The sequence below is a fragment of the Aquarana catesbeiana genome, linkage group LG05 (genome assembly GCF_042186555.1).
Source record: "Aquarana catesbeiana isolate 2022-GZ linkage group LG05, ASM4218655v1, whole genome shotgun sequence".
Taxonomy (NCBI): domain Eukaryota; kingdom Metazoa; phylum Chordata; class Amphibia; order Anura; family Ranidae; genus Aquarana; species Aquarana catesbeiana.
Window position 1 is genome coordinate 230,502,456 of NC_133328.1, and position 22,487 is coordinate 230,524,942.

Genomic DNA, 22,487 nt, shown 5'->3' on the forward strand with positions numbered 1-22,487 from the left:
TCTAGAGCTGGCGTATGCTCCAACTCATGGAAGTTCCTGCCCCTATGAGTTTTGTCGTAACCAGGGAATCATCAGGAAGCGTGGCCACCACCATCTCTTCTGCCATTTCATATGCTGCCAATTGCCCTCACTTTGGAGGGCAATCCCCACAAGGACTGGAAATACTACTAAATATATTTAAATACTTTTAAAATCATTGGCAGATTATTTAACATAATGCCTATTGTGTATAAAACTAAACAATCCATTAAAATACATATAAATATGCTCTAAACCATAGAATATGCCTCTTGTATATACTGGATAATCACTGAGCTGCTGCCATCTTGTGGCATATAAAAAAAAACTAAAAGGGGGCAGCTACAACATTTCTACGCAGTGTGAAGCTGAGCAGGCCATTGTCACCTCCAGGTGTCAGTGGCAGGATAGTGCATTGCTCACAAATTGATGGCAGCTGCTAGGATCTGACCTTGCATTCAGCATTCCTTCCATCTCTCTTATCACTAAGATCCTCTTAAGCAACTGTTTTGAAGACTTGTGGTCTAATGGAAAAGTGACATATCTTAAAATAAGCATATATTGAAATCATTAAATATGGGGCATCTTTTTACCTTACAAAGGAAAAGCAGCTAATATGCAAACTCAATTTCCATCTATGCAAACTATGTGCCAGGGCATGCTATTTCCACTGCATCATGCCAAATGATAACATAAATCACGGCATTTTAGAAAAATGAACACTTAACAGTAGATGCTCAGTAGAGAACTATTCAACTACAATGGAATATAAAGCTACATACATGAAAATAACTCAGGGAGAGCAAACCCCTTATTTTTCTTTCCCACTTTAACAAGGATTTATAATCTGTAGGGTTAGCTAACAAGTGTGAAGCTAGTGCTAACCTTTCTTATTAGATATATGTATGTCATGGAAGCACCTTGTATTAAATGTTTATCTGAAAAAAAAGATTGTAAACAATATATTTTAAAAAATATACAAAACTTGCATTTATAAACTTTTAAAAAAAACATAATAACTTCCCCTTATTAAATGCTATGTAGAGATGTATTAGCAGTACCCCAGTAATATAAATCAAGGTGAATGAAAATCTACTTTATAGCTTTAATCCTTTACTCAGTTTTGCACAGTATTACTCTTATGTTCACCCATCAAGCTTATTCTTACAGCGATAATAATAAAAAATTATAAATGCTACATAAAGCTCACTGACTGATACTTTAAATTCTATTGTGCTCATATTTCCCTCTGCAACGTAATAAAATTAAGCATGAAGAATTACTTAATAGGATAAATTAAACAACAACAGTAACAAAATAAATTACTGTTATGCACATTCAATGATTTTGCATTCCGAAATGTATTCTAACATTCCTAAAATTAAAAACAGTGATTTTTAATTACAAAAAATCCTTTGCCATTTATTAATGAAATAGTGAATTAAATGTTACCATTTTTGCAGATTGGACAACATTGATCTGGCTCATACACAGGATCCACACACTCGGTCTGAGGACATGCTGACACAGTGCACATAACTTCACCATTGGAATCACAGCGACATTTCTCACATGGAGAAACCTGAAACAGAAATCAAATGTTTTGATGGTGACACTGGTAATATTATACAGTATAGTTTGTTCACAAATAGACCTCAGGGGAAACATATACTTTGAAAATACAAAGTTTTCATGCTAGTTTTCTGTCTGTTGATCCAAAGATTTCAATATTTTACTGAGGTCTGAGGCAGCGAGGTAACTTTGAGAAAGATTGTGACATTTGGCTATATAAGCTACTTATCTATTTACAGGCATTGTTTAACAGCTTCCCATTAGGTCATAGATAGCACATAAACGGCTGTACAGAAACAGTGATTATGCAGGTGGATGTACCCATACGCCCCCTAGCATCCACCGCTCGCTCAGGCTCCCTGGGAGCACACAACAGTACAATCTGTGCCTGCTGTTTCCACAGAAGAGCACTGATACAGCAGAACACTAATTACTGTACCGGCACCATGTGATCTCAGTAGCCAATCAGGAATCAAATGGACAGTATTAAATAATATGTAATTTCCTTGGGTCATTGTTTACTACAGTCACAGATATCACATAATACAGGGCCATACACAGCAGCTCTGTATCATGTGATAGCTGTGGCAAATCACAGCTATCACAGTATTTCTCAATGGCTGCAAGAATGCAGCCAGATAGAGTGACAAATGATTGCTCTTACAGCCATCATTGCTTTAAAAGTAATTACAGTGTAAAAAAAAATCCTGATCAACCCTTCAGAGTAGCTCAGTGTCACTATAGTGACACTCTTCGGCTAGGTTGACAGTATGTAAATAAATAAATAAGTAATATTAATATAACAAATGTAAACAAAATTTGTCACACCGATTACAGTGTCCATGATCACTGCCACACCAGTTACAGTGTTCCTGATCATCACAACACCAGTTACAGTGTCCGTGATAACTGCCACACTAATTCTCATAGTGTCTGTGATTATCGCCACACCAGCTATGGTGTCCATGATCATCGCCACACCAGGTTTGGTGTCCGTGATCACTACCACACCAGTTCCAGGTTCCTTGATCACCCCTACATCACTCACATTGTCCCTATTCACTGTCACCCACTCACAGTGTTGCTAATCATTGCTGCAATACTCACAATGTCCGTGATCACCACCTCACCACTCATATTGTCTCTGATCACTGCCACACCAGTTAAAGTGTACCTAAGCACCACCACACTAGTTATATTGTCCCTAATCACTACCACACCAGTTACAGTGTCCCTCATCACCACCACAGCAAATCATATTGTCCCTGTTCACCATCACACCAGTTATGGTGTCTGTGGTCACTGCCATACTAGTTATAGTGTTGCTGATCACTGCCACACCAGCCCCAGTGTCCCTGATCACCTCTACACCAGTGCAGTGTTGCCTCAGCCTTCTGCATTTACATTGACCACAATTCTACCTGCTGCCTGAACCGGTCCTTGTCTCTGCCTACAGCCTGAACTGACCCATCTGCACATCCCACTGACTAGATTCCTTTGAGACACCAATCCCAGCCATCCATGAATAACTGCACTCTTTGGAACCACAGAAACTCTTTTGTTCTTCCTTTCTTCACCCTCATGTACTTCCTGGCTAGTGACCATGGCATTCCTGGGGCAGCAACGTACCAGTAGGCTAGGCTTTTTTGGATTATAGGATCTGGGACTGCTATAGGTGATGCTACACTAGACTATATTCCCTGATCACTCATACAGAGATGACTATAACAGCACACACATGTGGTATCGCCATACTCATGAGGCATAGCAGAATGTGTTTTAGGGTGTAATTGTAAGTATGCCTATGCTGTGTATGAGAAATAATTTGACAATAAAATGACAACTTTGCGGAAAAACACATTTTATTTAATTTCATAATTTTCAAAAAATTGTGACAAAAAATAACAACTTAAAAAAACTCACCATCCTCTTATTAAATACCTTGGATTGTATACTTTCTGAAAGGGGGTCATTTTGGTGGTTATTGTACTGTCCTGGCATTTAAGGGCCTCAAGAAATGAAATAGACAGTCAGTACATCAGGACTGATCGATTTTTCAATATATACAGTTTGTATATAGAGTATATTGTTGACTCTATAACTTTCACACAGACTAAATTAAATGCGCTGATTTGGGTTGTAGCAGGATACATGTTGGTTTACATTTATGAAAAAAAGATTTTTTATTTACAAAATTTTATAATAGAAACTAGGAAATTTTTTTTTCAAAATGTTTGGTCTTAAATTTCTATAGCAAAATAAAAAACAATGGTGACTAAATACAACAAAAATAAAGCTTAATCTGAATAAAATAAAATATAAAAGTTTCACTTGGGTACAGTGTTGTATGTCTGAGTAATTGTTGTTCAAATAGTGACGGCTCTAAAAACTGAAAAATGGCCTGGACTCCAAAGAGGTAAAAGTGCACATTATGTGGATGCATTGTTTTAGGATTAAAAATCATTTGCAGGAACAGCGTGAACCTAAAACCACAGTGTGAACCTAAACCACCTCACTCAAATTCAATGTATCCTCTATCCCCATAGATACATTGAAAGTTCATAAAAGTTACCCTAGTTGGGCCTACTATCCTTGAATAAAACTATGCTGACAAATTTTGCACTACTGTGTCATCTTCAGTCTTTTATTATCTTGTAGTAAAACACCTGCCTCTACTAGTACAATTCAGCAAATTCTCCCTCATTAAAAATGACCTCCTTCTGGCCAAATTTACACTGCTGAATCATGTGTGATTTTCTTATTCTTAATAGGATCTTGAAAATACCCAGTAGCAGAACAGTTCTATCAGCAACAACAAGGAGAGCTACAGCAAACGACAGCCGAAAAATATGTTTCACAGCCAAATATGCACTGTATGCTAAAAATTGTACTGTTTTGCAACACCACATTAAACTTTAAGGCATCCCTCAAGCATGTTATTTAACAGATTTGTGTATTTTCAATGTTGCCCTAGAAGCTGCCTGAAAAGACTCTCTCTCCGCTGTTTTGAAAACATTTTGCATTGGTACATGTCTCCCATGACAGTACTCAGCTTTTCATGCCTTTTTTGACAGTCGTTTTTCTATTAGTCCTGAAATCTCCTGAATTTAACAGCTAGATATGTCCTTATAGACTTTAGTGGTACATTTTAGATCAATGAACCTTGAACAAAATTTGTCAAACCCTTGGAAAATTTAAACTTGGCAGATTTGCCTATCACTAGTTATAAGCTGTGTCTTCTTTTTCTGTTTTAGTAATTTTTATTTGGATTTTACATGGGGTTACAATAAAAAAAGATTTAAACATACTAAATGGAAAGAGGTACATTTCAAATGGTTTGCAGAGTTATTCAAGAAGCATTAACATTTTGTAACACTTGGAAAGAAAACTCTGTGGTGGCATTGAGGATATTGGTCCACATAGTATTTGGTCTGTGTCAAAATGATGGTCCTAGGGGCCCTTGCGGGTGGAAACAAAACTGTATGGAAGGGGGTAAAGGTTAAGGTTTGCACTATTGTAGGTATTAATTAGGGTGTTTACAAAGGGGGTGTAAGAGGGAGTTATGGAGGCAAGAAGAGAGGAAAAGTAGGAAAGAGAGGAAAGGATGAGGGAATTTTTTTTTTTTTTCATTTTTCAATATTAATACCTTTCAAACTTATTGTGGAGTTGGATTCATATTGGTTATTGTAAACATCATTGGTCTAGGTGCTTTAGAGCTTTTTTTTGTATCATTGTTTATGTTTTTAACCACTTCAGCCCTGGAAGATTTGGCTGCTGAATGACCGGGCCAATTTTTGCGATTTGGCACTGCGTCGCTTTAACTGACAATTGCCCAGTCGTGCAACACTGCACCCAAACAAAATTGATGTCCTTTTTTTCCCACAAACAGAACTTTCTTTTGGTGGTATTTGATCGCCTCTGCGGTTTTTATTTTTTGCGCTATAAACAAAAAAAGAGCAACAATTTTGAAAAAAAACACAATATTTTGTACTTTTTGCTATAATAAATATCCCCTTTTTAAAAAAAAGCGCTAATTTTTCTCAGTTTAGGCCGATATGTATTGTTCTACATACTTTTGTTAAAAAAACCCGCAATAAGCGTATATTGATTGGTTTGTGCAAAAGTTATAGCATCTACAAAATAGGGGATAGATTTATAGCATTTTTTAATTTTTTTACTAGTAATGGCAGTGATCTGCGATTTTTATCAGTACTGCGACATTATGGCGGACACATCGGACATTTTTTACACATTTTTGGGACCATTGGCATTTATACAGCGATCAATGCTATAAAAATGCACTGATTACTGTATAAATGTCACTGGCAGGGAAGGGGTTAACACTGGGGGGCGATCAAGGGGGGTAACTGTATTCCCTAGTGTGTGTTTCTAACTGAAGGGGGAGGGGACTGACTAGAGCAGTGGTTCTCAACTCCTGCCCTCAAGACCCACCAACAGGCCAGATTTTAAGTATTACCTTTGGGGAGATGCAGACTAGAATACTGCAATCACTGAGCAGCTAATGATATCACCTGTGATGTATTTCAGGTATCTTGCAAACCTGGCCTGTTAGTGGGTCCTGAGGACAGGAGTAGAGAACCACTGGACTAGAGGAAGTGACGGATCGTGGTTCCTAGCTGATAGGAACACACGATCTGTCACTCCTATCAGAACAGAACAGGGAAGTGTGTTACACTCGTCCCTGTTCTGTGTCTCCTGCTCGCAATTGCTCGTGGCCGGCATTCATCGCGACCATCGGCCACGGGCATCGGCACCCCCGCTGTGCAGCGGGCACGTGCGCACCTGCTATCCCGCTCTCGTGAGCCGACGTATAGCTACGATGGTTTGCAGGATCGTGCCAACCTGCCGCAGTAAAATGACAGCTGCTGGTCGGCAAGTGGTTAATGTTGTATATTTTATGTGGGTAAATAATATGAAATTGCAAGACCAACCCACCTTATGCACAGGTGTCGGAAATATAATTTAATTGGATCCCCATGGAAGTATTAATTTGAAACAAAAATGATGATGTGTTTGCTTTAATTTTTTAGATAAAATAGAGAAGGCTTTTTACACTTTGGGGACCCTAGTTATTATGATCATAAAATGTGTGATTCTACATAGAACTGTGTTCATAATAGAGGTGGTAGGTCTTTTATCCACAGGTTTTTGAAAGTGTATATGTAGTATCTTCCAAGCCTATGTGTACATGTCCTTAAAAAAAAAAAACATAATGATACTGTATTAGAAATTTAGTCAGGAATAAAAAATAAATAGACACTGTCACTCGACCACTATTTCAACAACAATTTTCCTTAACATTGTATGCATTTTGGGCATGTTTTTACCTGTAAAAAGCTCCCTTGTGTAAATACACAAAATGCCTTAAGGCCCATACACATGATCGGACTTTTTGACAACAAACATGCAAATTAGCTGTTTTAAGGCAACATCCGACCGTGTGTATGCTCCATCGGACAAACTTTTTCGGTTTTCATCGGACAAATGTTAGCTGTGCGAACAGACAAACTTGGCGGCAACAAAAGCTCAACGTCAGCAAGTCCAATCGTGTGTACACAAAACTATCGGACTTTAGTACAAAGTACAAACACGCATGCTCAGAACCAATTCAAAAGTTCAGACAACAATACAGAAGTTGACCAAAGGGTGGCGCTGGAGAATTGAACGTCCTCTTTTGAAGTGTTGTCAGTACGTTGAAATGTCACTATGTTCGTGTTTGTTGCCTAAAAAGTCCTGCCGTGTGTATGCTTAACAAGTTCACAGCCAACGCCCTTTGTACAGAAATCCATGGAAAAGTTTGTATAAAGTCTGATCATGTGTACGAGGCTTAAAACTGCTGTTGCCAGCATTTTGCATGCAAAGTTAGCAGTCCAAGCAGACTCAGTGATTTTACCCAAGTAACACTCCATAGTACTCCTCTTTGCTCCTTCCTTGGCAACTATATCAAAGTTTATGAAGTGAGGGTAGGATGGCCTTGCTGGACAGTAATTGCACCCTCCCATAAGAGAAGAGGACTAAGACATGTGCAGAGAGAGGGGGAACTTCGAATGTGCTAGAAAATTGACTCTTCCTGGAATGGTAGAATTCCCTAGCAAGTTCAAAGACACATTGCAAGTGAATAAAATATGCTTATGGAAAGGAAAAATGCTGCAAGTAAAAATATAGATTGAAAAATACTGCAGGAAACCTGTCTTGATAAAATAAACTGACACTAAAGTTAAAATGAATGGTCAAACTACACTCACGCTGCACTATCACTAGATTCACACTAAACAGATATTCTACAATGGCAATAGATTCACTATAGCACACTATAGTACACTAACTCGCTAGTAGCATGTTAGTAGCCATGCTCTATCCCTCTCCACACCAATCATACACTGCAAATGGGGAGAATATTTTTACAGTGTGGGGTGGGACTAGGAGCAATGAGTCATGATTGGATTTCATAACTTTCTCCAATCATGGTTCTGACAGTACTCTCTGCCTTGATTGGGCAAAGCTTTCATTGCTTCAGCCAATCAGGGCTTCCAATGCACTGTGCAGCATTGTGGTCATTCGGTAGGCTGAACAAATGGTCGAACGTCCCCATAATGGGGTGTTCGTTGAATGGGTGAACAGCCAGTGTTCGGCCTGAACTTATGCTCGAGCCCAAACCCTTTGCCCAACTCTAATAGGTAGTCAGGAAATTAGATGTGCAATTTATGCCCCTAGAATGCCTGAAGGCAGTACTTGGATGTTGGGCCTCTGTATGTGACCAGGCTGTGGAAAAATCTAACATGTGTGGTATCGCCATACTCAGGACAAGTAGAAGAATGTATTTTGGGGTGTAATTATTGGAATGTACATGCATGTGCTTAGAAATATTCTATAAATTAACAACTTTGTTTAGAAAAAAATACGTTTTCATTTTCTTTCCACCTTTTCAAAAACTTGTGTAAAAAAATGACATGTTCAAAAGACTCATTATGTCAGGGAAATGGCCGTAGGACTGACAATGTCACCAATACTCATCATGGCTTCACCAGACAAACCCCCAGGCGCATTGGCATATGCAGATGCAGGTTGCAGGTTGTGATAGAAGCTGACTCCCACTGCTTATATAAACCCACTGCTGAGATCCCTGAGTTGCTGGATTATTGTCAGCTCCCCTATGTTCCCTGTGTTCCTGTATTCTGATCTTGGACTTCCTGTTGAATGGCCAAGCTTCCTCTACCTGCTTATCCTGATCTCCTGGCTTGACCCCTGGCTTATATTCTGACCTACTTCTGCCTGCTCCACTGCTTGATCCTGGCTTGGCTCACCGACTCTCCTTCTGCCTGTCTACCGTGGCTTGTTCCAGTGACCCTACCTGAGTCCAGAATCTGCTTAAGGACTGATCTTACTGTGTATGACCCCTAGCCTGGCTTCTGATTCTCCTACCAGATTTTCCAGCTACCCTCTACGTCTGGCTTCTTTCTAGCATGCCTGCCACACAGTGCATCCAGTTCGCGTCAGCTGCTCCATGGTGATTAACTCATCAGGCCACAGCCACCGGCAAACCCTGCTTCTTTGGGTAATGCATTCCCTGTTCTACCTTCAGGGTTGCGCTGCACTCAGCCGCAAGGGGAGCCCTCTCAGCACCTTGGCCTCCAACTAGACTTCTGACACATTATGACCTAAGAAATTCATAAAAAAATATGTTGGAGTGTTTGCTTTCCAAAATGGGGTCATTTTGTGGGTTTTTCCACTGTCCTAGTGCTCCAGGGCCTTCAAAATCACGATAGGTAGTCAGGAAATTAGATGTGTAATTTATGCCCCTAGAACACCTGAAGGTGGTACTTGGATGTTGGGCTTCTCTATTTGGCTAGGTTGTAAAAAAGTCTCAAACATGTTGTATCGCCATACTCAGGAGTAGCAGAATGTATTTTACAATGCAGTTGCAAGTATGCCTATGCTGTGTGTGAGAAATAACTTGTTAATATGACTATTTTATGAAAAAAAAAAAAAAAAAAAAATTTCTACATTTTCTAAAGAATTATAGGAAAAATTACAACTACAAAAACCTCTCCATGCCAAGGGGTCATCTGGGGGTTATTTGACTGTTCTGGCATATTAGGGCCTCATGAAATTAGATAGGCAGTCAGGACATCAGGATTGATCAACTTTCAATAATAAGTAGCATAGCTTGTAGACTATAACTTTCACACAGACCAAATATAGTACACTGATTTGTGTTATTTTTACCAAATAAATGTAGCAGTATAGATGTTGACCTACATTTATGAAGAAAAATTACTTATTTGCTAAATTTTATAATAGAAACTAAGAAAAATGCATTTTTGTTTTCAAAAAATGTTGGTCTTTTTTCACTGATATCACAACAAAATAAAAAACATAGTGGTGATTAGATACCACCAATAGAAAGTTCTATTTGTGTGAAAAAAAAATGCTAAAATATTTTGCTTGGGTACAGTTTAATTATGCATGACTGAGTAAATGGCATTCAAAGTGTGAGAGCACTGAAAGCTGAAAATAGGCCTGGTAAGTAAAAGTTCTCAGTAGGCAAGTGGTTGAAATGTTGTGGATTACACCTCAGAAATGTCTTTTTTTAATGTTGAACAAATTAATCTAACATGTAGGAAGGCACCTGTGATTGTATAGAGAAAGAAGTGGCTGCTTACAATACAATATGACATAGACACCAGTGACTGATCTTTTTACTCATCAAACATAGTACCTAAACCGAGAACAAAGATGTTATATATTTCTGCTTGCCCGTCTCTATTTCTTTTATTTCTACCTAGTGATCCTGCCAGAAACACACTTCCTATACTAGGGTGATAACGCTAACTTGCTGTAATTTACCTATGAAGGAGTAGTGTTGTCACCCTTAATTGCTCTTTTGATACATTCCCTACATCTCTATTACAAATGAGGGAGATGTTCTGTAGTTCATAGAGCATAGCTGGGATAGATAATACCATTGTTTGAGACTTAGTGCAAATGATTTTACAAGATTACTGGACTCCTCTACATTCTTGCAGAAATTATACATAGACTGAAAAAAGAAAGTTAAAGTAGCCACTATATATATAAGCGCTAGTAAGCTGGTATACTCCATTTATCCCATTTTGGAGCAAATTGAGTAGTTCATTTATTATTCTGATATTTTTATTCCAATTTTGTTCTTTGTCATACTTGATTTTTGTTCTTGGGTTTATATATACTTTTTAAAAAAATCATTTTACGATAACATATACAATTCAAAAGTTGAATGTATGGTTTACATTTGATAATGTGAACAATGATTTACTAATCAAGTAATGTCAGCACAAAAACCTGTGGTGCATAAAAACATTCATTTAAGTCCAGGGACAATGTCCATGTTTTCATTTTCCATAAAGAAAACTCTGACCTCTTTCTGTAAATGTAACTTCCTCACTTCAGCGCTTTCTGAATTACTGACCTGGAAAAGTATGCATCCTATAAAGTCAAAGTGAAGTCAAAAATTCTGATGTACATACTTTTGCTTGTCCAGTACCTAAAAGTGTCTGAGTCATCATGACAGCCAGAGAACAAGAACTTTTTTAAGAACGAAGCCAGGAATTATAGTCTACATACTTCTATTCTTTTAGTTTGTTGGGTTTTTACTGAACAAAGAGGTTGTATACCCATTCTGATGACTTTTCTTTATGTGGAAAATTGCAGGTTTTATAATAATTTGCTTTAGAAGAATGTCTTCTTACCTGCCTTCCTTTGCGAGATATCTGTATAATTGTGGTTAATGATGTAGCCCGCGCATGTGTCGTTTGTCCAAACTTTCCGGCAAGCAGAGACCCTGCAGGAAAAATACAGTGTCTATGCCGGGGCTGCATCCATCATTTCCTATTGTTGATGTCAGCCCCGACATCCCGCAATGCCAGCAACAGGATAGTCTCTGATTCGCTTGACGTTCGTTTCCTTAGTAACCGGAAACTAAGAAGAGGTTTGGATACTGCAATTAGTCCGCATGCATGGGATTACGGAGAGGAAAATGTAATGCGGGAGGAAGTAAATCAGAATACAGACATGGAAGACCACAGTTGATATGGCGACGGCTATGACAGAACAGCAGCTTTTTGAATATACAGTCTTTTTACAGTAAGAACGATTTTTGGGCTTATTCTTAGTGCTCATTTTATTCCCAATACATATGTAGATTGTAATATTGGTTAAATAGGTTTTATATGACGAGTTTACTATCTCTTTAAGTTCTATTGCATATAACTGAACGCGTCTGACAAAAGCTGAATGCAGTTTTTGTCTTTACTAACCTGACAGCTGCCTGAGAAATTATAATCTCTTTTTTTGGTGTGTACTTATGAATGCCACTTGAAAAATATATGATCATAGTCCAAGGAAAGGCATACTAAAAGAACCATTTAAGGCGTAAAATGTATACTGAAGAAAAAGCATTTCACCTTTTTAATGTTTGGAGACAGGCGTTTACTGTATGTCATACCTTAACCCATATTATGTTGTGATAAATGGTAAAGCAACACTCTTAAAATCTTATGTGAACCTGAGTGTAAAGAATTAGCATAAATTAACTCTGATAAATTTAAATAACTGCTAAATTTTGAAAGGTAAAGAAAATTAACTGAAATAAGCGGGATCATAAATCATATATTCTAAGGGTACAATATATATGTTTAATAGGGAAAGTGTGTGTGTGTGTGTGTGTGTGTGTGTGTGTGTGTGTGTGTGTGTGTGTGGGGGGGGGGGGGGTATTCTGAAAAGATGCACAAGGATGGCTTCATTAAATGGCTTGAAGACTTGCAGCATGATCCTTGTATTGAGATATTGTGATATTTTGATATCAATTGTGACAGCAGGCAGATAAAATTGCCTGGTTGCATCCAGTATGGCAGGTATGTGTGTTCTAGATTTAGGCTCTATTCAGATTTGTTCCACTAGGGGGAAATGCTGAGAGTCCTTCAGTGGTGAGGTAATGAGCCCAGCTGAACCATGTTGGCTCATTAGGACCTCTACAAAAATTCCCAGCCTGCTTAGAGAGTTTTCTGCCTGTGTAGACTGGGGAGCTTGATACCTGCCTTTGTGATGATAAATGTTATGCCCTGTGTGGTGAGGCAAAGCTTGTGTGGCAATCCTCTTAAACAGGGAGATAGGTGCTGGGGGGAGCGCAAGGCTGCACCTAGTTGATAGCCAGGGAACTGTGTATGTAGTAAGTTGCCAAGTTGGCAAGGGTTTATTTTCATGTTTCTTTTGTTTTTGTTGCTATTTTTTACCTTGTATATAGTGTAAATAAACACACCTTTGTCTTTTCACCTGTAATGCTGTTTGCTGTGCCTAATTTTGTGTAGTGAGCTAATCCAGGGGGTCACACACACCCGCTGCTGAGCTAACCCCCTCACAGAATATTTAATCCCATTGCACTATTTGCCCTATTCAAGCACTGGAAATAGCTAGGAATGAGGTTCAAGTTCGCTACCAGGTTAGTTTTGTAGCAACTTTTCCTTGTTCATTACTCAAACAATGAACTTAAGGTTTTCTTGCCTAAGTGCCAGAAGCAACCCCCTCACAGTTCATTTCAGGAATTATGAACTGTGGTCAGGTGGCAGAGAATGGCTAATAATGGGACTTGAAAAATGTCTGCCCCCTCTCTATATTAGTCAACCTTCCCATCAACCTTTTGTCAGTGTGTATGGAAGTTGGAGTAGTGACAGCTGACAGTGATTTTGGTGTTCAGAGGTTTAGCAAATGGCAGAACTAAATTGGTTTTTAGTTTGAGTTGCACCTTCAGTTGAGTTGGCTGCAGCAAAAAGTGAAACATTTAGCGGCAGTATTACTACTGCTGCTAAATAGGACAGCTTCACCTTGGGCTGGTTGTTAGGAAACCAACACCTGCTGCTGTCTTAACAATCATAAGTTATCTACACCCTGCCCATTCAGCTGTCATGTGGGGATTCCCAGGAGAAAGCAGAATGTAATCAAAGGGGTGAGGAATGTATAAAAAAAAAAATCTACATGCTTCCATCTCATATACTCATATAGATTCTTTAGGTCTGGCAAAGATTTTAAAGAGGACCCGTTCAGTCTGGTATGGAGTTTAAGGAGAAACTCCATTAAAAAAAAGGAAAAAAGGGTGAATTTGACCCCAAAGTCCATACCAGACCCTGATCCAAGCATGCAGCCTGTCTGGCCAGAAAAGGAGGAAGGAGCATGCGCCCCCCCTCCTTAATCATACTAGGACACATGCCCTCAACAAGTAGTGGTAACTTACCAAAGGGTACCGCCCTGGCAAAACATCATGTCCCTATGTTGATGAGGACAAGGACCCTTTACTTACAACCCTGGCCCGGTGCTGGTGGGTGTCTGTGAGCAGGGGGCTTATTAAAACCTGGAAGCCCCTTCATCAAAAAGAGTGAGCCTGGATGCCACTCCCTTATGTGGATGAGTAGGGGGAACATATTGATTAATGTGGATATGCATCACTGGATGACATGACTGACAATGGATTTACATTGTGGAATATGTTTTTAATTAAAGGACTTCTCAAAAATGTAATTTCTTTGACTCTTAGATGCGTATACAATGTGGATTTAACACTGTGGGGAGCAGTCTTTGTTTTAATAGGGCCTTAGACATGAGTTTCCAATGTCCACTGAGCACTCTCTGACCCATGGAATAGAAAGACTGGACTGACATAGGCAATCAGCGAAGACTTTGCTTTACTTTTTACAGCAGTAAAATAAATATAGGCCCATTATCTGCCCACACTGACACCGAAGTTCTATTCCTAAGTGCCTCTACCAGACCTGGAACAAGACAAGGCTTAAAACACAAAAAAATGGAATGTGGTAGCACCTGACACTCATGTATGTAAGCTAATATCCATTGCTCTCTGCTTTGTATAGGTGAACCTCTGAGGTAGAAACACATTTACAATAACCATTTCCTAACCTAATTTACCATTAGGGTAGAGCAATGCTAAGAGCGCCTGGCCTTTAGCAAAATGATGGCCGAGCGGTGGTTCTATTATCCTGAAAGACGTCATATGACGTCTTTCAGGATAACAGTCAGCACGCGCCAGTCTGACACACCACAACACCGATCTCGGTAAAGAGTCTCTGACAGAGACTCTTTACCACGTGATCAGCTGTGTCCAATCACAGCTGATCACGGTGTAAACAGGAAGAGCCATGTATTGGCTTTTCCTCACTCGCGTCTGACAGACGCGAGTAGAGGAGAGCCGATTGGCTGCTCTCCTGACAGGGGGTATCTGAGCTGATTGATTATCAGCACAGCCCCCCCAAGGATGCCCACCTGGGACCACCAAGGATGCCCACCACTGATGACCACCAGATATGCCACCCATGGCCACCAGGGATGCCAATCTGTGCCCAAAAATGATGCCAATCAGTGCCCATTAGTAATGCCTGTCAGTGCCTCCTTTGCATTGATGCCCATCAGTGCCACCCATCATTGTCCATCAGTGCCACCTATCAGTGCCCATCAGTGCCTCCTATCAGTGCCCATCAGTGCTGCCTATCAGTGTCCATCAGTGCCAACCATGAGTACCCATCAATGCAGCCTTTCAGTGCCCGTCAGTACCCATCAGTGCCGCCTATCAATGCCCATCAGTGCCATGTATCAGTGCCCATCAATGCCACCCATGAGTACCCATCAGTGCAGCCTTTTTAGGGCCCATTAGTGCCGCCTATCACTGCTGTATATTAGTGCCCATCATCAGTGCCCATCAGTGCCTAATCATTGATTCCACCTCATCAGTGCCCATCAGTGCTGCCTTATCAGTGCCTGTCAGTGCAGCCTCTTCAATGCCCATCAGTGAAGGAGAAAACGTACTTGTTTACAGAATTTTATAACAGAATTGAAGAAAAACCTCACAGGTGATAAAATACCCCCAAAAGAAAGCTCTATTTGTGGGAACAAAATGATAAAAATGTAGTTTGGGTACAGTGTTGCATGAATGCGCAATTGTCATTTAAGGATCGACAGCGCTGAAAATTGGCTTGGGCAGGAAGGGGGAAAAGTGCCTGGTATTGAAGTGGTTAAACATAAAACCCCAAATGTGTTTATTATGCTTGAGCTTCTAATATATTGGCTCTTTAAATAGTTTGTAGTCTATGTAAGTAGTTAGTAGTCTATGGTAAACAATGAGGATTTGCAAAAAATGTTTCTAATAAATAAATACTGAATGTAAAATTAGAACTCTTTAATATAACACCCAGCATGATCGAAAAAAATTGTCTAGATAGCAATAAAAGGGCAGTGGCAGCTGTGTCTATACAAAAAATCATCTTTATTAATAAAATTGAAGGTCATTTTAATTAGCAGGCTTCTCCTTATGCCTTAGGAATTATAATAACCATTACAAGTTATATGATTGTTCTCCTTATATAATCATATATCTAACATATTGAACATGAACATTTATGCATACTAAAAGTGCTGAAACATATTTGTTTTTAGACACAATAATGTAGATTATACTTTTAGGATTTTCTTATAACGCATGAAAACTATTTTGTGGCACAGTGAAATTACAGTTGACATTTTATGTAGGTCACTAGATAAAGCTGATTCATTCTGAAGGGCTTGAGGTCAGCTAGAGGTTTAAATTATTTTTTTCTGTTGTTGTGTGAATATTCTGTTATGGAGATGAAAAACAATGGGGGGGGGGGGGATAAATATGAATCTAGCATTTGAGGTATGTAAGTTGCTGTAAATTTAAGGTTAGTTCTCAAAATCTCTTTGATGACCTTTAAAGTAGTACCATTTATAGTACCTGCCACAAAAAAGTGGTATTTTAAGTATACCAAAGAGGAAAGTAATAATCTAACATCACAACATAATATATCCATTTTAACCGCTTGCCGACCAGCCACTATCATTATACTGCGGCAGGTCAGCTCTCCTGTGCAAACCGCCATAGGTGTACTTTGGGAGCGTGCCTGTGGGTCCGGCGGACTCGATGTCCGCCATCAACTCGCGATCACGGTATACAGAGGCAGAACGGGGATCTTCCTATGTAAACAAGGCGATTCCCCATTTTGCCAGATGACATGTCAGAGATCTTCTGTTCCCAGTGAACGATAACAGCTATCTCTGTCATGTCCCTGGTAGCCCATCCCCCCTACAGTTAGAAAACACCCAGGGAACACACTTAACCCCTTGATCGCCCCCTAGTGGTAACCCCTTCCCTGCCAGTGTCATTTATACATTAACCAGTGCATTTTTATAGCACTGATCAATGTAATAATGTCACTGGTCCCCAAAAACTGTCATTTGGGGTCAGATTTGTCCACCACAATGTCACAGTCCCGCTAAAATTTGCATATCACTGCCATTACCAGTAAAAGCAATAAAAAAAGAAAAAGTCCCTAAAAAGCGATAACTTTTGCACAAACCAATCAATATACGCCTATTGCAATTTTTTTTACCAAAAATATATAGAAGAATATATATCAGCCTAAACTGATGATCAAATTTGTTTTTTTATATATTTTTTGGGATATGTATTATAGCAGAAAGTAAAAAAAATATATTTTTTTCAAAATTATCGGCCTTTTTTTTTTTATAATAGCTCAAAAAATAAAAAATGCAGTGGTGATCAAATACCACCAAAAGAAAGCTCTATTTGTGGGAAAAAAAGAACGTCAATTTTATTTGAGTACAGCGTCACACAACCGCGCAATTGTCAGTTAAAGCAACGCAGTGCCGTATCGCAAAAAATGGTCTAGTCATTAAGGGGTCAAATCCTTCCAGGGTTAAACTGGGTAAAGGAGACATTATTTTATTGTATTGGTCATTAAAGGTAAAAGTTATCAATCATTTCATAAAATACTCATTAGTTACATAAAATCATTAAAGTGGGACTTGTGCTACAGATTAAAATCAATGAATTTCACAGTCCACCAATGCTTCTTTAGGGTTGGGTAGTAGTGTGTGTTGTATAAGAATTTTTAGTCCTGACTAAAAGAAAGAAAATATAATAATAAGGAAAGACATAGCTGAATGGCCACAATCATGAACAGTCTTAAAACAAAAGGCACTCACCATCGAACAAAAAGGAACCTGTGCCACTGCCAGCTTCAGGGGGTCTTGTGTATATATATATACATATATATATATATACATATATATATATATATATATATATATATATATATATATATATATATATATATATACATATATATATATATACATATATATATATATATATATATATATATATATATATATATATATATATATATATATATATATATATATATATACATATATACATATATATATATATATATATATATACATATATACATATATATACATATATACATATACATATATACATATACATATATATATATATATATATATATATATATATATATATATATATATATATATATATATATATATATATATATATATATATATATATATATATATATATATACATATATATAGGCAGAGCTTTTGACTAAGGGGCCCTTTGTAGAGGAACATGTGGGCTCCTTTTCATTCTACGGTGAGTGCCCCTGAAAGGCAATAGATTATGTAGACCTTTTGCAGTGTCTTCCCGCTCTTGCAGGTTTTGAGGGTCTTTTTGCTAGTTATTTTTCAGCTTACTATATTGGCTTACTGTCTAAACATATAACACTTTCTAAGATTTGCAACATAATATTCCTGGGCAAGTGAATATTCTCCCTTTGGGGAAATGTTTTCTGATGTGATTTATTTAAGACATCTGTTTTTTTGTGTGCTTTTTTGATATGGTTTGTTGTTTATACAGGACCTCACGGTGCCTTTATGGCTGTGTATCTCTGTCTTTCCTTTATTATTATTAATTTTTCTTTATTTTACTCAGACCCATTTTGTGGCTGCCTGGTTCAGATTGGATTACAAGCACTACCTACCTGCTTGCTACTTCACCCAATGTATAAGTAATGCTCAATAAGAACACTTACAAAAGTTAATTGTGAACAAATAAATATGTGTTTTTCACAAGACCAGACAGACTATTTGAAAGTGCTTAAACAACACACTATACTACCAAGTTCCAAGAAGTGGCATTGGACTGTGAAGCATGTCGATATAACATGGGTTATGGGTTAAAATTCATTACGATTTGTACGTCTGATCTGTAGAACAAGTCCCATTTTATGATTTTAGTAGCTGATGAGAATTTCATAACATAGTCAATTATTTTTACCTTAAAAGGCCAATACAATAAAAGAATGTCTTTTTAAAAGTATATAGGAAGAATATATAAGAACAAGGTGAATTGTGGGGGAACCAACTAGGCACTACATACCTTGTAGAATATACACATAGAATATTGTAGTAGTGGGATATTTTAAAGGTGCCAGAGATCACAACACAAATAATACATAAAAAAGTTATAATGATACATTGCACAATTAATTGGATGTCTAAAAGCTTGATATATTTTAAAAACAAGTGGAAATATCCACATTTATCAGCATACTTCAACAGGTTTTAATCAGACATGTCTTCATTCTCAAAAGAGCAAGTAAAATGTAGGGTTTCAAGCATGCTCTCCCTTCCTACAGACAGGACCCAGCCCCCACCCGAGTCAGACTTGTACTTCTTCCTTCAGCTCACATTTCACCACTTTGAGTCTGGCTGTGTGTGGTGGCTTGGTCCTGTCAGCAGGAAGTGCTTAAGCCCTACCCCATACAGGCTTGGTAGGTTGATGTGGGTAAGACACATCAAGCTGACCATTAGGTATTTTTGAAGCATGCACAAAGCCTTCAACAAGAAGTTCTGTTACTGGTTAGATCTCCAGATAAAAAAGCAAAAAAAAAAAAACCAAAAAAACTTTACAACAGATTCACAAAAATGGTTAGCTTTGAAAGCCTTCATAATGCCAAACTTACTGAAGATTTACTGATTAGAGTTATGGTTTACAGTTATGGTTTACATACACTTTAACATAAGGATAAGCAATCAGCAATGGTAGAGCTCATATAAGAACTACATATCTACATCTACATCTACAGGCATTTATTTGAATATACTTGTATAGTTCATGATTCAAAATGCTCAGCCTGTTTGGAAGAAAATTTGCAGATGTATTTTTACAATGCTGTAAAGCTAAATTATTTAGAGACCGCATGGAAATTTAACTCCAATATGCAAATGTCCAGTCAACCAATGCTAGCATATTTTATTTCTTGTTCAAACAAAAAGACATTTTGATATTTCCAAAAAAAGACAAGAACCGCAACATACAGGGATATACAATGTAATACTGACACATAATCACACATAGGTTGGACTTGATGGACTTGTGTCTTTTTTCAACCTCGCCTACTATGTAACTATGTAACATATACTATTAATGTGTCACTGTTTCATATGAGGTCTCCAAATGTCAATAGGATGAATGGTAAATTGTCTATACAAGTGATTCATCATCCATCACTAATTAGTGAGGTTTTTAAATGAAAGAAGACTACAATAATAAAGTCACCAAAACTTCCTAACATTTTGTTATTCAAAGGCCTCTAATTTGTTTGGTTGTCTTTCAGCTTATACTTCTATAAATTAGTAATAGCCCTACTATCCTGTCAGTGTAGTTTGATAAGTCCATTTCAAAATTATAACAGGGAGACTGATTTAATTTACACTTACCGGGAGTAGGCTGTAAACACATTTGGTTGAGTTTTAACCCCCCTTGATCAGTCTTCTCCGCATAAGCAGCAAAGGCAGACAGATGGTGTCTAAATCTAAAGCCCATGGCACCAGGCACAAGAGTATGTAAATATAAAGCTTACAGAGAAAAAATACAGCAAACGCGAGGGTAAGACTGCACTGATTTTTGCGGCTTGCTGGTTGGCTAACAATTACAGACAGTTATTGTTGCAAAACATATCTCTCAAGGAGGACCTAGAAATAGCCAAAAGTAATCAGTACTCTAAAAGTTTATATTACAAATTTGAATGCTAGCCACCAGCAACCAACAATAGACAACCAAAACGAGCAGGGAGAGGTTGACCAGCTGGCACAGGGGCTGAAGGATGCAGAGAGTAAATGTAAACAATTGTCTGCATCTTCCAGCCCAGGGCAGCGTGTGCAATCTCCACATACCATAGATTGTAATGCAACCAGTTTGAGTAAAGCAGAAATAATTTTCCTACAGGAGACGCATATAACCCAAAACTCAAATACCAAAATTTATTCAAGAAACATACCAACATGGTATCAAGGAGACTCGCCAATAAGAAGGGCCAAAGGAGTAGCCATCGGTTTAGGGAAAAATGTACGTTTTCTAATAGATCAAAGGAAAATAGATCTGGAGGGTCGATATCTTCTTATTACAGGAACTATACAAGGGGTAAAATATACATTGGCTAATGTCTATTGTCCTAATAAGAACCCTAAAAAATATTTGATAGATATCATTAAAATACTAATGGAATTCAAACAAGGAAAATTAATACTAGCCGGAGACTTCAACTTCAGCATGGATAACAAAATGGACAGCACCTCAATAGTAAGGGACAAAGAGGTAAAACAACTAAAGAAATTAAAAAGAACACTATATGAACAGCAACTAATAGATCCTTGGAGAATTCAGCACCCCAGCACAAAGGACTACACATTCTACTCAACAGTACACAAAAGTTACTCCAGATTGGATTATATCATGGTCGAACATAGAAACTTGGAAGAAATAGAAGAAACAAAAATAGGTATAATAACCGCCTCAGATCACAGCCCAGTAACGTTGAGAATGAAAATAAAAGGAGAAGTCTTTGAAAGGGGTCCATGGAGAATCAACGAAACTTTATTAGAAGACAGCGAGACCGAAAAAAGTATCATAGAAGAAATTAAAAGATATTTTGAGGAAAACGATACACCAGAGGTATCGAAAGCAACTATATGGGAGGTGCATAAATCTGTTATTAGGGGCAAATTAATAGCGATGGGGCAAGAAAAAAACAGGAAAGGAAAACAAACATGCAACAAATAATTAAAGAAATTTATGAATTGGAACGAAAACACAAAAATCAAGTGAACAACAAAATCTTCGGCCTATTATCTCAAAAGAGAGAGCAATTAAAAGACTGGATGGAACAAGAAGAAAGGAAGGAGTACAACAGAGTAGTACAAGAAAAATACAAATGGGGTAACAAACCAGGAAAATACCTAGCAAATTTGGTAAAAAAAAAGAAGTCTTTGAATTACATTGAGAAGATCAAAAATGAAAAAGGAGAAGTGGTAAATAAAACTACAGATATATAAATAAGAGGGACTGAGAGAGAATAAGATAATAGTCGGTTCATATTTATAGGAGGCGTTTTGTCGTCGATTTTTAAAATTATTAAATAATATCCTAGAAGGGGAAAACAATAAAGATGTGACGGAAACAATCCACAATGATGTGAAAAATGAGAAGAGATAAAGTTTGACATATAAAGTTGAAATAATGTCTCTCAGAAAAATTTTCGCTGAAGTGGGAAAAAAAAAAAAAAAAAGTAATCAGTACTCTAAAAGTTTATATTACAAATTTGAATGCTAGCCACCAGCAACCAACAATAGACAACCAAAACGAGCAGGGAGAGGTTGACCAGCTGGCACGGGGGCTGAAGGATGCAGAGAGTAAATGTAAACAATTGTCTGCATCTTCCAGCCCAGGGCAGCGTGTGCAATCTCCACATACCATAGATTGTAATGCAACCAGTTTGAGTATTTCTAGATGCAACAGGAAATTATCTCCATCTGGAGTATGTGCTCGTTTCAACAACTCATTGAAAGGTGGGAGCTCTTTTGATAGTGCCCCTATATCTCGTATGAAGACAGAAAAAGTTATTAAAAAGGTTTTAGCCACTGAATAT

At 37.9% G+C, this 22,487-nt stretch overlaps 1 protein-coding gene across 1 annotated transcript in view; it reads right to left on the minus strand.

Annotated features, from left to right (window-relative positions):
* VWC2 (von Willebrand factor C domain containing 2) overlaps window positions 1–22,487 on the minus strand; it is a 1,458,416-nt gene that overhangs the window by 767,177 nt on the left and 668,752 nt on the right. Inside the window, exon 3 of the mRNA XM_073630619.1 lies at window positions 1,471–1,600. Coding sequence (XP_073486720.1) covers window positions 1,471–1,600 — 130 coding nt within the window. The remainder of the gene's footprint in view (window positions 1–1,470; window positions 1,601–22,487) is intronic.